The sequence below is a fragment of the Polypterus senegalus genome, chromosome 12, assembly GCF_016835505.1.
Source record: "Polypterus senegalus isolate Bchr_013 chromosome 12, ASM1683550v1, whole genome shotgun sequence".
Classification (NCBI taxonomy): Eukaryota; Metazoa; Chordata; class Cladistia; order Polypteriformes; family Polypteridae; genus Polypterus; species Polypterus senegalus.
Window position 1 is genome coordinate 79230864 of NC_053165.1, and position 15988 is coordinate 79246851.

Sequence of the window (15988 nt, forward strand, 5' to 3'; positions counted from 1 at the left end):
CATTGCATTAAGAATCTCCTCCAGGCTTTTACTACTGAAGACTGCAGTACGCCAGTCACACCTCAAAACACAGACATTCAAACTAAACAAATTGTTGTGCTTTAAACTAACTAAAGAGATCTTCATTTAGATCTTGATCATTCCACCCACTAGGACAAAGTCTTTGGGTGCTGAAATGACTTTTACTGCAGGGTCTTCTAAATGTGACCTGAAACCAATCACTGCAGGGATAGAGAAGCCCGGAAAGAGCGGGCATCGTTAGCAGTGTGTGTGGGTGAAATAATCAATTTTAGATAGCTGGGCTGACGATTCAAGGCAGGTTTATCCTCACTAACCTCTCTGGACTGGCTGCCACTGGATGTGAGAGTCATATTAACGTTTTCATTCACATCTTACTCATCACCATCATTCCAGTTTGACAAGTTCAGAGTGTCAAGAGTGTCACCTCCTTAATTTTACATCCCAACCCTTATTTCTGCTACAAAGTTAAATTCCTTACTTTATAGAATTCACGGTGCACTTAAACCAGAGAGCATATTTCGTTCTATGTGACAAAACCCCCATATTGTCCCACCCATTTTCGCCCGTATCCAGTCACCACAAGAACCTCATAGAGGATTTCTAGAAGGACGCGCTTGCCTTTTTGATTTTGCCCATTACATATTTGACCTATGCTGTTTCATATCGTAAGCAAAGTAATGCATACTTTATGAGGCACTACATGACAGGAGTATTGGACCAATGGGACAAGTCCTCTTTCTAACTGATGAGCGCTGTTGGCCCAATTTAAGTATGGAGGACAAGTCCGGCACTACCCGATGGTTCTCACATTATTAGTGCTAATATGGCACCCTTTAGGGCCCTTCAAACACAGTGTGGCCCTACCTGGACAGTTTGGCCTCTCCCGAGTATTTCATCTCCTGGAACTCTGCCTGCAGCCGCTCCTGTTCCTCCTTGAGGCGCACCAGTGTCTTCTCGTTCTCGCTTTTGATGAGCTCCAGGTGCTTCTGAGTATCTCCTTGTGAGATGAACCGCTGGACCACTTCCTGTGGGAACACACAGATGACATAAAGATGGCTCCAGGTAACAAGTCCGACACCATAGAAATAGGAATAATTTGATAAGGAGGCTGGGATATCGTCACTTGATGTATGAAGACTGAAAGGGTCCCGGTGTCACATGTACTTAAATTTAATTCAAGATGGTTTACAAACTACAAGAAGAAAGTCCAGCTGTTTCCATATTTCTATACCAGAGAGTGATAGATAGATAGATAAATGTGAAAGGTGCTATATAATACAGGGAGTGCAGAATTATTAGGCAAGTTGTATTTTTGAGGATTAATTTTAATATGGAACAAACACAGTGCTATCAGTCAATCCAAAATGTTAATAAACCTGAAACCTGAATGTTTCACAACGGAAATGTGAGTGTGAACATCATCAGGGGAATACATATGTGCGCACAATTATTAGGCAACTATTAGTGTGCAGATTTATTATGCAACTAAAGGAAAAATGAAAATGTTCCCATCTCACTTGTTTATTTTCATCTGTTATAGTGAGAATAATAAACAAACACCTCAAAATTTACAAATAAACATCTCTGACATTTCAAAAAAAATCAATCAATCAATCAATGACCAATATAGCCACCCTTCTTTCCAATAACAGTCATAAGCCTTTCCATTCATGGAGTCTGTCAGTTTCTTGATCTGTTGACGATCAGCTTTTTGTGGAGCAGTGACTACAGCCTCCCAGACACTCTTCAGAGAGGTGGATTGTTTTTCTCCCCCGTAAATCTAGCGTTTAAGAAGTGCCCACAAGTTCTCGATAGGGTTTAGGTCAGATGAGGAAGGGGGCCATGTCATTATTCCTTCATCTTTAAGGCCTTTACTGGCTGGCCACGCAGTGGAGAACTTCGATGCAAGTGATGGAGCATTGGCCTGCATATAAATCATGGTCTTCTTCCTGTATCACTGTTTGAAGAAAGTGTCTTCGAAAAACTGGCAGTAGGTTTGGGAGTTGATTTTGAGTTCATCTTCAATGCAAAAGGTCCAACTAGCTCATCTTTAAAAATACCAGCTCATACCAGTACCCCACCTCCACGTTGGAGTGGAGCTCTGTGCCCATTACTGATCCACAGGTCCATCCATCTGGTCCATCAAGAGTCACTCTCATCTCATCGGTCCATAAAACCTTTGAAAAAATCTGTCTTCAGATATTTCTTGGCCCAGTTTTGATGTTTCAACTTATGTTTCTTGTTCAGTGGTGGTTGGGTTTCAGCCCTCCTTACCTTGGCCATGTCTTTGAGCACTGAACACCTTGTACTTCTGGGCACTCCAGGTAGGTTGCAGCTCTGGAATATGAAAGTACTGGAGGATAATGGGTTCCTGGTAGCTTCACGTTTGATTCTTCTCAAATCTTTGGCAGCTAATTTGCGTCTTTTGTTCTCAACACGTTTCTTGCGACCCTGTTGACTATTTGCAACAAAATGTTTGATGGTTCTGTGATCACACACCAATATCTTAGCAATTCCAAAAGTGCTGCATCCCTCTGAAAGACTTTTTACAATTTTTGACATTTCAGAGTCAGTTAAATCTCTTTTTGGCCCGTTTTGCCTGAGGAAAACTAGCTGCCTAATAATTCTGCACACCTTGATATAGGGTGTTGATCTCCTTAGGCCACACCCTCCCTCATTACACAAATACACATCACCTGACGTGCTTAAATCCAATAAGCATTCAAGTTAATACAGCTTGGAGTTGGAATATACGCATTAAAAATGATGATATGGTCAAAATACTCACTTGCCTAATAATTGTGCACACAGTGTAGATAGATAGATGGATGATGGATGGATGAAAGGCACTATATAATAGATAGATAGATGGATGAAAGGCACTATATAATAGACAGATAGATAGATAGACAGATAGATAGGGCACTATATAATTATCTATCTATACATCCATCTATCTATTATATAGTGCCTTTCATCCCATCCATCCATCCATCTATCTATTATAGAGTGCCTTTCATCCATCCATCCATCTATTATAAGTGCCTTTCATCTATCTATTAAAGAGTAATAAAAATGCATGTAAAAGCAGACAATAACTTTAAATAATGTTAGCATTTACTCCCCCGGGTGGAACTGAAGAGTCGCATAGTGTGGGGTTTCCTCAGTCTGTCAGTGGAGCAGGACGGTGACAAAAGTCTGTCACTAAAGCTGCTCCTCTGCCTGCGGATGATCCTGTTCAGTGGATGCAGTGATTTCTTCATTATTGACAGTTTGCTCAGCGCCCATTGTTCTGCTACGGATGTCAGACTGTCCAGCCTTACTCCTACAATAGATCTAGCCTGCCTTCTTAACAAGTTTGTCCAGGCGTGAGGTGTCCCTCTTCTTTATGCTGCCTCCCCAGCACACCACCGCGTAGAAGAGGGCGCTCACCACAACCGCCTGATAAGAACATCTGCAGCATCTTATTGCAGATGTTGAAGGATGCCAGCCTTCTAATGAAGTATAGTCAGCTCTGTCCTCTCTTACACAGATCATCAGTATTGGCAGACCAGTCCAGTTTATCATCCAGCTGCACTCCCAGGTATTTATAGGTCGGCACCCTCTGCACAGTCACCTCTGATGATCATGGGGTCCATGAGGGGCCTGTGGTTACTTGGGGGTTTGTGGAGAGCCTTTCATACTAAATAGCTGCTTCTATATTTGTGCCAGTGGAGCACTGGCAATTCAAGTGATCCACTCAGGGTCACACTTAGAGCTGCTATATAGCGTCTTTCATCCTATGGTGCTTTATTGATACCCCCCAACTGGGTTCATAGTTGTAAACGTAGAGCCCACACAGTGGACACAGTCATTTAACAGAGGAGACAGAACGTGCTGCTGTATATAGTGCCTTTCACAGTGAATACAATTTAAAGGCATTTTACAAGTATAGGTGCCTTTGATGGTGACTGCCACCTTAATGAGGCTGTTAGAAATAAACTGGATACATTAGGATTAAAAGTCAGGACTGAGGTAAAAAGCTTAGGGGTGATTGTTGACTGTAATCTGAATTTTAAATCACATATTAATCAGATCACTAGGACAGCATTTTTTCACTTAAGAAACATAGCAAGTTAGACCTCTTATATCACTGAAAGACACTGAGAAAGGAGTTCACGCGTTTGTTTTCAGTCGACTAGATTACTGTAACGCACTCCTCTCAGGACCACCCAAAAAAGACAGAAATCGACTGCAACGAGTGCAGAATGGAGCTGCTAGAATCCTAACTAGGAAAAGAAAATCCGAGCACATCTCTCCAGTTTTGATGTCACTACACTGGTCACCTGTGTCATTCAGGATTGACTTTAAAATTCTACTTATGGTTTATAAAGCCTTAAATAATCTGCTCCATCTTATATATCGGAGTGTCTGACACCTTATATTCCAAATCGTAACCTCAGATCATCAAATGAGTGTCTCCTTAGAATTCCAAGAACAAAACTTAGAAGAAGTGGTGAGGCGGGCAGGCGGCCTTCTGCTGTTATGCACCTCAAATCTGGAGTAGCCTGCCAACAGGAATTCACCAGGCTGATACAGTGGATCACTTTAAAACACGGCTGAAAACACATTAGTGTAACATGGCCTTCTCCTAACTACACTTTAACTTAATCCTGATACTCTGAATGTTCAATTCATCATAATAACTACTCATGGTGGCTCTAAAATCCGTACTGACCCCAACTCTCTCTTCTGTTTCATTTTCTGGTCTCTTTGTGGTGGTGACCTGCGCCACCTCCACCTACTCAAAGCTTCATGATGCTCCAACAACGATGGATGGATTAAAAGGCAGAAGTCTACGTGACCATCATCACCATCAAGTGACTCCATGAGAACCCTAAATCCAAAGAGGACTCTTTCATTTATGTGAGGTAGATTGCCCAGAGGGGACTGGTCAGGGGGTCTCGTGGTCTGGAATCCCTGCAGATTTTATTTTTTTCTCCAGCCATCTGGAGTTTTTGTCTTTTCTGTCCCCCCTGGCCATTGGACCTTACTCTTATTCTATGTTAACTAATGTTGTCTTATTTTAATTTCTTATTTTGTCTTTTATTTTTCTATTATTTATTATGTAAAGCACTTTGAGCTACTGTTTGTATGAAAATGTGCTCTAGAAATAAATGTTGTTGTTGTTGTTTATGTCAATCAGTCCCTTAAAAGCGGGGATTGAAACTGTTGTCTTATATAGTGCCTTTCACAGTGAACATCATCCTGATGTCTTTTGCAGGTATACTACAGTTACTTCATGAATTTCTACTAGGTCAATCCCAGCAGTTTAAGTGACCCACCGTGAGTGCCAGGACTAAACTTGTGACCTTCTGGTTTTATATAGCGCCTTTCACAGTGACAACCATTTCATGGAATTCTAAAAGTATATTACAATGGTTTGGTAATCTGATCGCAGAATGACTAATTAGCTGCCATTCATGGTGACTGCCTTTTCACTTTCACAGAGTCAATGGTTGCAGCTGAAACTGCGGTCTTATACCTACAGTACATTCATTCATTCATTCATTGATTTCCAAGGCGACTTACAACATTTATGATCCAGTTGGTTACATTTCTTTTGGTTTTCCAGTTCAGGTCAAGTGGCTTGCTGATGTGTAGTGAGTTAATAACATTTCAAAGTATTTTAGAAATATATCACAATTACTTCCATTATTCTGAGGCCTCTTTCACGGTGACTAATGTTTCTCTGTCCTTTTGTACAGCACCTCTCATAGTGAATATCAACCCAATATTTTTACCGGCTTCAATTATCTCTCCAAGGTCACTCAGGGTCACCCCGCCAGCCCATGGTAGCACTAAACATGTGACCTTGTGGCTTATATGGCATCTTTCCTACTGAATACCATTTCACGGTGTTCTACAAATATTTTATTATTAATTTGGCAATCTGACCCTAAAATAATGAGGTGTCTTTCACAGTGACTAGCATCTCCTTCTCACACAGTCAGGCAGTGGTGGGGACTGAAATATGACTTTATATAGCACCGGTCACAGTGAACACTACTGTATTCAGACTTCTCTTACAGGCATATTACAGTTACTTCAGTCACTTCTACAAGGTCGTCCCTGGCAGTTTAAGTCCACCATTTTGGGTCTAATACACTGTGTGCACAATTATTAGGCAACTATTAGTGTGCAGATTTATTATGCAACTAAAGGAAAAATGAAAATGTTCCCATCTCACTTGTTTCTTTTCATCTGTTATAGTGAGAATAATAAACAAACACCTCAAAATTTACAAATAAACATCTCTGACATTTCAAAAAAAATCAATCAATCAATCAATGACCAATATAGCCACCCTTCTGTCCAATAACAGTCATAAGCATTTCTTTCCATTCATGGAGTCGGTCAGTTTCTTGATCTGTTGACGATCAGCTTTTTGTGGAGCAGTGACTACAGCCTCCCAGACACTCTTCAGAGAGGTGGATTGTTTTTCTCCCCCGTAAATCTAGCGTTTAAGAAGTGCCCACAAGTTCTCGATAGGGTTTAGGTCAGATGAGGACGGGGGGCCATGTCATTATTCCTTCATCTTTAAGGCCTTTACTGGCTGGCCACGCAGTGGAGAACTTCGATGCAAGTGATGGAGCATTGGCCTGCATCAAAATCATGGTCTTCTTCCTGTATCACTGTTTGAAGAAAGTGTCTTCGAAAAACTGGCAGTAGGTTTGGGAGTTGATTTTGAGTTCATCTTCAATGCAAAAAGGTCCAACTAGCTCATCTTTAAAAATACCAGCTCATACCAGTACCCCACCTCCACGTTGGAGTGGAGCTCTGTGCCCATTACTGATCCACAGGTCCATCCATCTGGTCCATCAAGAGTCACTCTCATCTCATCGGTCCATAAAACCTTTGAAAAAATCTGTCTTCAGATATTTCTTGGCCCAGTTTCGACGTTTCAACTTATGTTTCTTGTTCAGTGGTGGTTGGGTTTCAGCCCTCCTTACCTTGGCCATGTCTTTGAGCACTGAACACCTTGTACTTCTGGGCACTCCAGGTAGGTTGCAGCTCTGGAATATGAAAGTACTGGAGGATAATGGGTTCCTGGTAGCTTCACGTTTGATTCTTCTCAAATCTTTGGCAGCTAATTTATGTCTTTTGTTCTCAACACGTTTCTTGCGACCCTGTTGACTATTTGCAACAAAATGTTTGATGGTTCTGTGATCACACACCAATATCTTAGCAATTCCAAAAGTGCTGCATCCCTCTGAAAGACTTTTTACAATTTTTGACTTTTCAGAGTCAGTTAAATCTCTTTTTGGCCCATTTTGCCTGAGGAAAACTAGCTGCCTAATAATTCTGCACACCTTGATATAGGGTGTTGATCTCCTTAGGCCACACCCTCCCTCATTACACAAATACACATCACCTGACGTGCTGAAATCCAATAAGCATTCAAGTTAATACAGCTTGGAGTTGGAATATACGCATTAAAAATGATGATATGGTCAAAATACTCACTTGCCTAATAATTGTGCACACAGCGTAGTCCGTCAAAGGCAGCACTAAACCTGTGACCCTGTGGGTTTATATCGCAGTTTCAAGTCCTTTTACAACATTGTCGGGCAACCGGTGCGCCGTGGAATTTTCTAGGGGCGCCGCGAAAACTTTTGTAAAATATTTCAAATTGCTAGTGCTTTTGAACTTTTGGCTGATTAAAAAGATAATGTTTAAAAAACATATTTTATGTTGGAAAAACAGATAACGGAACACTTATGGAAATAAAGTCAAAGAAAGAGAGACTTCGACAAGGAAAAGCGCGTCTGTCTTTCGAACATTGAGCCTCGCATCAATCTCGTACAGTATGTGCTGAAAAACAATCTCAACGGTCACATTAATTAAATTGAAGATTTATCCTTTGATTCCTTTATTAATAAAATGTCTTTCAAACTTGTAAAACGAACTGTTTTTATTGGCGATTGTCCATGGATTGTGTCGTCACGACTTTATTTATGGGCAGTCCCTCAGGTGCGCCGCGAAAGAAAATGTTTGGGCTTAGTGCGCCGCAACTCAAAAAAGGTTGCCTTTCACTGTTTTACAAGAACATTACAACGGTTTCCATTGGATTTGCAATGTGAGCCCAAGCAGTTAAAATGTCGCACCGCACCGACTGAACCTTGTGCTTTTATAAAACACTTTTCGTAGTGAGCGCCTTTTAAAGGCGCTTTATAGATCACATGAAGTCCAGACAGGTTGGGTAGTTTGCTCAGGGTCATCTGGCTGGTTAGCAGTGCAGTTTTTTTTGTAATGTTGTGCCTTTTCAGGATGTGTCCACCACCTCAGCTTGCCTTAGCAGTACATTATAACTGACTCCATGTTTTTTTACATTTGGAGCTCAAACAAGTAAAGTGATGCACGCAGGGTCTTTAATAATCCAATAAGTAAATCAATAAATCAAAACTGAATCAAATCCCAAATAGCTTAACTGCCAACTTCAAATAATGCCAGTGTGTGGGTGACTGCCCTGAGATGGCCTGGCATCCCTATCCCCTGTAATTGGGCCCATACTGCTGGCATCCAGAACCCTTTAACCCACTAAGTTTGGGTTTTAGAAAAATGGATGGATGAATCTAAATTGAGCTAAATTGGTGTTCCCTATGTTACATACCTGGGTATCGGTGACGCCTGTAGCCTCTTTAATTCTCTGGAAGGCTTCCTCAAATGTGGTGATGGTCTTCTCCTCCTCCACCTCACCAAGGTTGTCACGCTGGGTGTCTGCACCGCCGTCATCTCCCTGCATTGCAGCACGCTGCACCTACAAGTTCAAAATCATCATACGTTGGGTTCATTAGTATTTGTGTGGCCAAGAGATTCTAAAACTGAATCATTTTGATGATACGTAACCTTCAATAAGCTATACGGTCATAGCGGCAAGAAAAAAAAAACACCAAAATGATCTCTTCAGCTGGGGCTCACTTTATTTAATCTTTTCAATACTAAATATGGAGGTCAGTATGCCCAGGGTTGACCGGGCCTATACTGACATCTGGTTATGGTAGGAGTGCACAGCAGACAGAGACGTCAATACGTCAACTTCAACCAGGGCTGAAGAATGAATGAGCTCCTTAAGGGCTTAGAGACTATAAACCAAACTAGACAGTCATTTAGAAACCACAAACAAGACAGCGGTATCAAGATGGCACAGTGGGCAGGACTGCTTCCTCATGTGTCACTCTGGATGTTCTCCCCGTGTCTAAGTGTTTTCGTCTCTAAGCACTTCATTCCTAAAGCTGACCAGGTTAGTTGAACTGGAGGCACTAAAGTCTCTCTCTCGAGTGTAGGTGTGTGTGTGTTTGTGTACCCTCAGGCAGGCCGATACACTATCACTGCTTAGCTGTTTAGCTGCAACGCGTCTTATGAGGCGTGACAATGAAATACCTCAAATTTAATATGCACCCCAATTTTAAGTTTGGAAATATATGAACAAAAAGTCTGCCTTAAATTGGAAGCAATACGGTGTAATTTACACACAGTAATATATACTCCTCAAAAAAAGAAACGTCCCTTTTTCAGGACTGTGTATTTTAACAATCATATTTTAAAAATCCAAATAACTTTACAGATCTTCATTGTAAAGGGTTTAAACAATGTTCTCCATGCATGTTCAATTAACCACAATCAATGAATTAACATGCACCTGTGGAATGGTCGTGAAGACCTTAACAGCTTACAGAAAGTAGGCATTTGAGGTCACAGTTGTAAAAACGCAGGACACTAAAGAGACTTGTCTACCGACTGGGAAAGATGCCCAGGGTCCCTGCTCATCTGCGTGAACGTGCATTAGGCCTGCTGCAGGGAGGCATGAGGACTGCTGATGTGCCATGTCCGCACTGTGAGACGCCTAAGACAGCGCTACAGGGAGACAGGAAGGACGGCTGATCATCCTCGCAGTGGAAGACCACGTGTAACAACACCTGCACAGGATCGGTACATCCGAATATCACACCTGCGTGACAGGTACAGGATGGCCGCCACAACTGCCCGAGTCACACCAGGAACACACAATCCCTCCATCAGTGCTCAGACTGTCCGCAATAGGCTGAGAGAGGCTGGACTGAGGGCTTGTAGGCCTGTTGTAAGGCAGGTCCTTACCAGACATCACCAGCAACAACGCTGCCTATGGGCACAAACCCACCTTCGCTGGACCAGACAGGAGTGGCAAAAAGTGCTCTTCACTGATGAGTCACGGTTTTGTCTCACCAGGGGTGATGGACGGATTTGTGTTTATCGTCGAAGGAATGAGCGTTACACCGAGGCCTGTACCCTGGAGCGGATCGATTTGGATCGATGGCTAGGGCCATTCCCCCCAGAAATGTCCAGGAACTTGCAGGTGCCTTGGTGAAAGAGTGGGGTAACATCTCACAGCAAGAACTGACAAATCAGGTCCAGTCCATGAGGAGGAGATGCACTGCAGTACTTCAAGCAGCTGGTGGCCACACCAGACACTGACTGGTACTTTGGATTTTGAGCCTCCCTTCATTCAGGGACACATTGTGAAACATTTTTAGTTGATGTCTTATGGTGTTGACTCTTTTAGTGTCCATACAAATATTTACACATTAAGTTTACTGAAAGTAAAAACAGTTGAAAGTCAGAGGACGTTTCTTTTTTTGCCGAGTATGTATATATATATATATAAACTATATACTACAGTATAGCCTTTTTGTGCGGGTGTGTCTTTTTTGGCATTATACTTCAAACTCGGAACACTGCCCACCATCCACATTACTGACCCGTCTCTCCACACGTTCAGCGTGAGCTCTCCGCTCCTCGGCCAGCCTCTTGTACTCAGCCAGGATCTGCTCCCTCTCCCGCCGCTCCCTGAAGAGCATCTCCTCCTGATGCTGGAGCTCTGCCTGTAAGGGTAAGAAGAAAAGTCAGGTCAAGGCACGGGAAATGTTTCTTTATGTGGTCTTTGCTGTTTTTCTGTTTCAGAGTATGGTGGGCTCTCGGCTGAAGCATGAGCTCCACATAAGTTAGTAACAGTGCTCCCCATTATCTATTTGTTTTTGTGCATTCTGCTTGTACAAACGTAAGGAAAAACTAGAACTACAAAAGAGATCGAGAAAGGGAGGATCTAGCAGGAAATGGACAATCTATCCCTGGGCACTGGGCTGGGCAAGGCTGAAAGACCACCATGGCAACCCAAGTTTGGGGTGAAAAGGAATCACATTGGACCCCTTAGCAGTTCTAGAAGTGAGAAGACTATCCATGGGAAAAAATGAAGGCTCAGAGATGCACACACACCAACGGCCACCAGAGGGAGCTCTAATTACTAACCCTGTGATTCCTCAGCTTGTCCCTCAGCAACTCCTGTGTGAAGCTTAATGCCACTTCGGTCCTATAAGACCACCAATGGCGCTTTTCCACTGCATAGTATGGCACGACACAGTTCAGTTCAGCTCACTTTTGGGGGGTACCTGGTACCTGGTCCTTTTTTTAGTACCACCTCAGCCGAGGTTCCAAGCGTGCCGAACCGTTACCAAAACGCGGACGTAAACTCTGCTGGTCACTGATTGGCCGGAGAAAATCGCTATTACTGCGCCACTGAACTTGCGACACGAGACACAACAGACCCGCTAGATTTTTAGCACAGCCAGCGAAGGTTCGGACGCACCTTTGACCAAACATGGCTGTTTCGTGGTCTATTGAGGAAGTACAGACGTTCCTCTCGTTGGTAGCCGAGGAGCGGATCCAGCGAGAGCTGGATGGGGCGACGCGGAATGAAAAAGTTTTTCAGGAGGTCGCTAAGCTCTTTACGCATTACGGCTACCATCGGACTTACAAACAGTGTAGGGACAAGTTAAAAAAAATGAAGAGCGAGCAGTAGAGGCGGCGCAACTCTAACGACACGTGAATAATCCCGCCACTCTAAAGCGTACTAAACTGCAGTCGAAACGCAAACCGAGCCGAACTGAGCCGGACCGAGGTGAGCTGTACTGAACCGTGCTGTGCCGTACTATGCAGTGGAAAAGCGCCTAAGCCTTGAAGGAGGAGGAGCGACCAGGTAACAGGGAGAATGGCAGAAACAGAAATGGGAATTGAGCAGGGCATACTTGACGGGCAAGTGAACAGACCACACCATGCATGACAGATTTGGGTCAAAGATCTGTATGTTAAGGCCAAGGTATTGTGCCTTAAAGAAAAAAAAGGTTTATCCTGGAACAGACAAAGGTAGATGGACCAGGAGATGAAAGTGTAAAAAAAGAATAAACAGAATGTAATGGCAGGAGATCAGACACCAAAAACAACGGCCAAAAAGCTCAGTCAAAAGGAACTAAGCAAGAGGCCAAAAACAACCGTTCTGAAGGGGACCGTGAGTATTTGGAAAATCAGAAAACTTGGACACGGAGACCTGAGTGTCACCATCTTTTATATCATAGCTGCCATTCTGTTGTAGGTCACAATATCCCACACCTAAGAACAGGGATGGTACTGTAAACAACATGGCTGTACTGCTTAAAAAGTAATAATGACGTTGTGACAAATCAAAATGGTGAGTCCAATAACAATTTAATCATGTGAGAATAGTGACATCCCTAGAGTCATAGCAAAGGGGAGCCGCAGATTTTGTTGTTTTGTCCTGTTCATTTATAACCCCTGCACTTTGTTCATCCCTCAATTTCACATTTTTATTTGATAAAGTTATTTCTTAATATTTTGGCATCCTTGCCATCACTACCAAAGTATCCTCTATGTGTGACAACACGCATTTGGTCCGCAACAGGCTGCAGTGGTTCACTAATATCAATTCTACTGTTCCCATGCCAGTTCACACCTTGGAGAACAGCATCAAGTCACCACTAACTGTGCGTCTGCAGTCTGAGGTCACCACGTCAGCCATATTGGTATGAATAACACCTGAAATGGACTTTACGGACAAAGCCAAACCTTGGCTGCCTCCTTGGCGAGCTGTGCGTCATTGCTCATGGTCTGCAGCTCTTTCAGCTCCTGCTTTTGTCTCAGGATCTCAGTCTCCAAGCCGTCCAGCTGGTTCTGAAAGGTCAAGCTCTCCTCCTGGGAAACAAATATCACAGGACAAGGGTGAAAGGGTCGACAACACGTCCGAACACATGGGTCACATTGCAATAATGAGACTTTCTGCAAAGTGGTATAATGAAGGGAACATCTGGAAGTGAAATCAACAGAACATGTAAAATCACACCAAATAACTGGAAAGAAATAAGCAATTCTTCTGACCCATCGCCCGCCACCTCCATTCCCAGTGTTCAGAGTACGTCCAAACGGGGAAAGGCTTTCTTTCTTTTTCTTATCACTCTAAAAAGATTGAATCTGTGTCACACTAATGGATATAATATCACTGACTGACCAGCAGTATTAAAGAGATTTTAAAAGGGTAGCTCTCTATTTAACCGGCCGGTGCTAACAAGTAGTTTACACTGATGGTGACAGCACAATCATAATTTATTTTATACCACACATTCGAATGAACATCTCTCTATTATTAAAAAAAAAAAAAAACTTGGGACAAGACGTGGTCTTTTGAAGAGAGATCTTTGAGAGACAGAGAGACACTTTCACGTCCCGCAAGACTGGCAGGTCACATCACACTTACAACCTTTCAAAGCAAGTCCCATGATACACATGCAGAGCGGGGTTAGAGATAATGGAAGTAGGAAAATTTGAAAGTCTCAAGAAAATGAGAGCAAAGCTCACATCAGCGCAAACAAACGGAAAATATGACTCGGTGAAATAACGGGACAGCGAAAAAGAGATCGAATAGTGTTTGAGGATGTCTGGTGTTTTGGAGGAGCGAAGGCGTCTCCTTGGGGTACATTCAGCCCCTCCCTTCACAACAAAAGATTGAATTAGCGCAAACGGAAAATATGACTCAGTGAAATAACGGGACAGTGAAAAAGAGATCGAATAGTGTTTGAGGATGTCAGGGGGAGAAGAGAGGCAAGGCACTGACTTTAAAACATTTGAAGCGCCGAACGAAATGCAGATCACACCACACAGGAGCAGCAACAAGCCAGCAGGTGATCGAGCAAAGAGGAGGTAAAAAAAAAAACAACTGTTATTTGCCTTCCCTTTGTATCGCCGAGGGGTTTCGGAGAAGCGACTGGGGAAGCGTTAGGCCCCCCTCTTCACAATGGCGCGTAGCGGTAGAGTAAAGATTGCAAACGGAAAATATTAATCTGTGAAATAACGGAACAGCGGAAAGAGAGGGTGTGTTTAGCCCCCCTCTTCACAACGGCACGTAGCACTTGACACTGGGAGGTTGGCAAGCGAAGCGAGCAATGGCCGAAGCCCACTAGTATAAAATAAATTGAGCGTCATGAAATAAATTGACTAGCTTAATAGAATCCTGAAATTTAATGCAACCAAAGTGTAATGATTAACTTTAAACATTTAGCACCCATGATTCGTGTTTTTTATGTGCTCTCCAATGTATGCACAGAACGCAAAGACCTCAACCAATCAGTGCACAGCATCAGATATTTTTCTAGTGCCAGACTGACTATGGAGAACCTTTGTAGCATGCTAGGAGCGAATGTGAAGAGTGTAATCAGTCAAGTCGCAGGAGATATTTATGGAGTGTTGACACAAGTTTTAATATAAGCCCTTTTTGAGAGATCCTTATACTTAGCAGCAGTTCATTCAAAGTCCAGTTACTGTGTTGATTGTTACATTTTATTTTGTTGTGTCTCCTATGGGACACCATTATTATTATTATTATTATCATTATTACTGTTGCTATTATTATCCTTTTCATTGCAGTCCGTCATTCTTGCCTGTACCCCCACTAACCGTGTTTATGACCAGTCAGCATGCATGCTTAGAACAGTAAGAGATCTGTGCTCCGCCACCATACACCCAATTCAAGGAGATGCTGAGACTGATCACATGGAGAGCTTCTAGTGTTAAACCGGGGGCCAAGCAACAACTCTCCATACCTGCAGGTGATCCTTCAGCTTCCGGTAAACCTTCATGACATGCTCAGCCTCCTGGCATTTCAGCTGCGTCTTTTCAAGTCGATTCTCAAGAATACGGAGGTTCTGAAAGAAGGACAAAAAGAAAAAACTAAGAAGAAGCACAGGGAAACTGTTAATGGCATCCACCCTCTCAGCAAACTGGCTAGTGCGGATGGCGTACACCTCCAGGAACCTGGGCTTAATATTTGGCATTGTCACTGTCTGGGGTTGGTAAGTAAGCCCAGCATGGCCGTGTGTACAAATGTTCCCTGCATCCCATCCACGATTGGTTCTCGTTTGGCATCTGATTCTGCCGTGAAGGGCTTTGTCACCCCATTACAGATGAAGAAAATGGAGGATTATTTCATAAGCAATAAAAGCTGCGTGGCCCCCTAGTGACAAAGTCTTTCTTTTTTTTTTTAATTAATTTTATTGCAACCAATCCATACAAATCAATCAATTTTTACAAAAAGTAAAATTGAGTTAAGAACAAATCGACCCCCACCCCTGAGAGAGAGAGAGCAAGGCAAACGGCGTAAAATTTAAGGCTTGTAAACTTACCTAAAATAATAAGTTTGATAAGCCAATAGAGGTGAATGCAGGAGACAAAGAAATACGGAAATAGTTGCTTCCTCTGTGCTTTATGAGCTTATTTTAAAATATTACTGATTAGATCCTGCCATGTTTTGAAAATAATCAGTACGGATCCTCTAACTGAGTATTTGATTTTTTCCAATTTCAAATAGTAAAACACATCGGTTTCTCAATGACTTAAAAGAGGAGAGTTTGGGTTCTTCCAGTTTATCAGAATAAGTCTGCGTGCCAAGAGTGTCGTGAATGCAATCACAGTTTGTTTGTCCTTCTCCACTTTAAACCCCCCTGGAGGACCACCAAACACAGCTGTTAGTGGGTTAGGAGGGATTGTGAGACCAAGGCGGTCTGAAAGGTCCAGAGTGACGTTAATTTGGTGTACGCGGCCCAGGACA

At 42.8% G+C, this 15988-nt stretch overlaps 1 protein-coding gene across 2 annotated transcripts in view; it reads right to left on the reverse strand.

Moving 5' to 3' along the window:
• The window catches only part of odad3 (outer dynein arm docking complex subunit 3), a 41022-nt gene that overhangs the window by 19062 nt on the left and 5972 nt on the right, over positions 1-15988 (reverse strand). For both annotated transcript variants that reach the window (XM_039772707.1, XM_039772706.1), the window contains exons 5-9: positions 14985-15086; positions 12958-13083; positions 10800-10922; positions 8675-8821; positions 886-1046 (exon numbers count right to left, since the gene is read on the reverse strand). In XM_039772707.1, coding sequence (XP_039628641.1) covers positions 886-1046; positions 8675-8821; positions 10800-10922; positions 12958-13083; positions 14985-15086 — 659 coding nt within the window. The remainder of the gene's footprint in view (positions 1-885; positions 1047-8674; positions 8822-10799; positions 10923-12957; positions 13084-14984; positions 15087-15988) is intronic.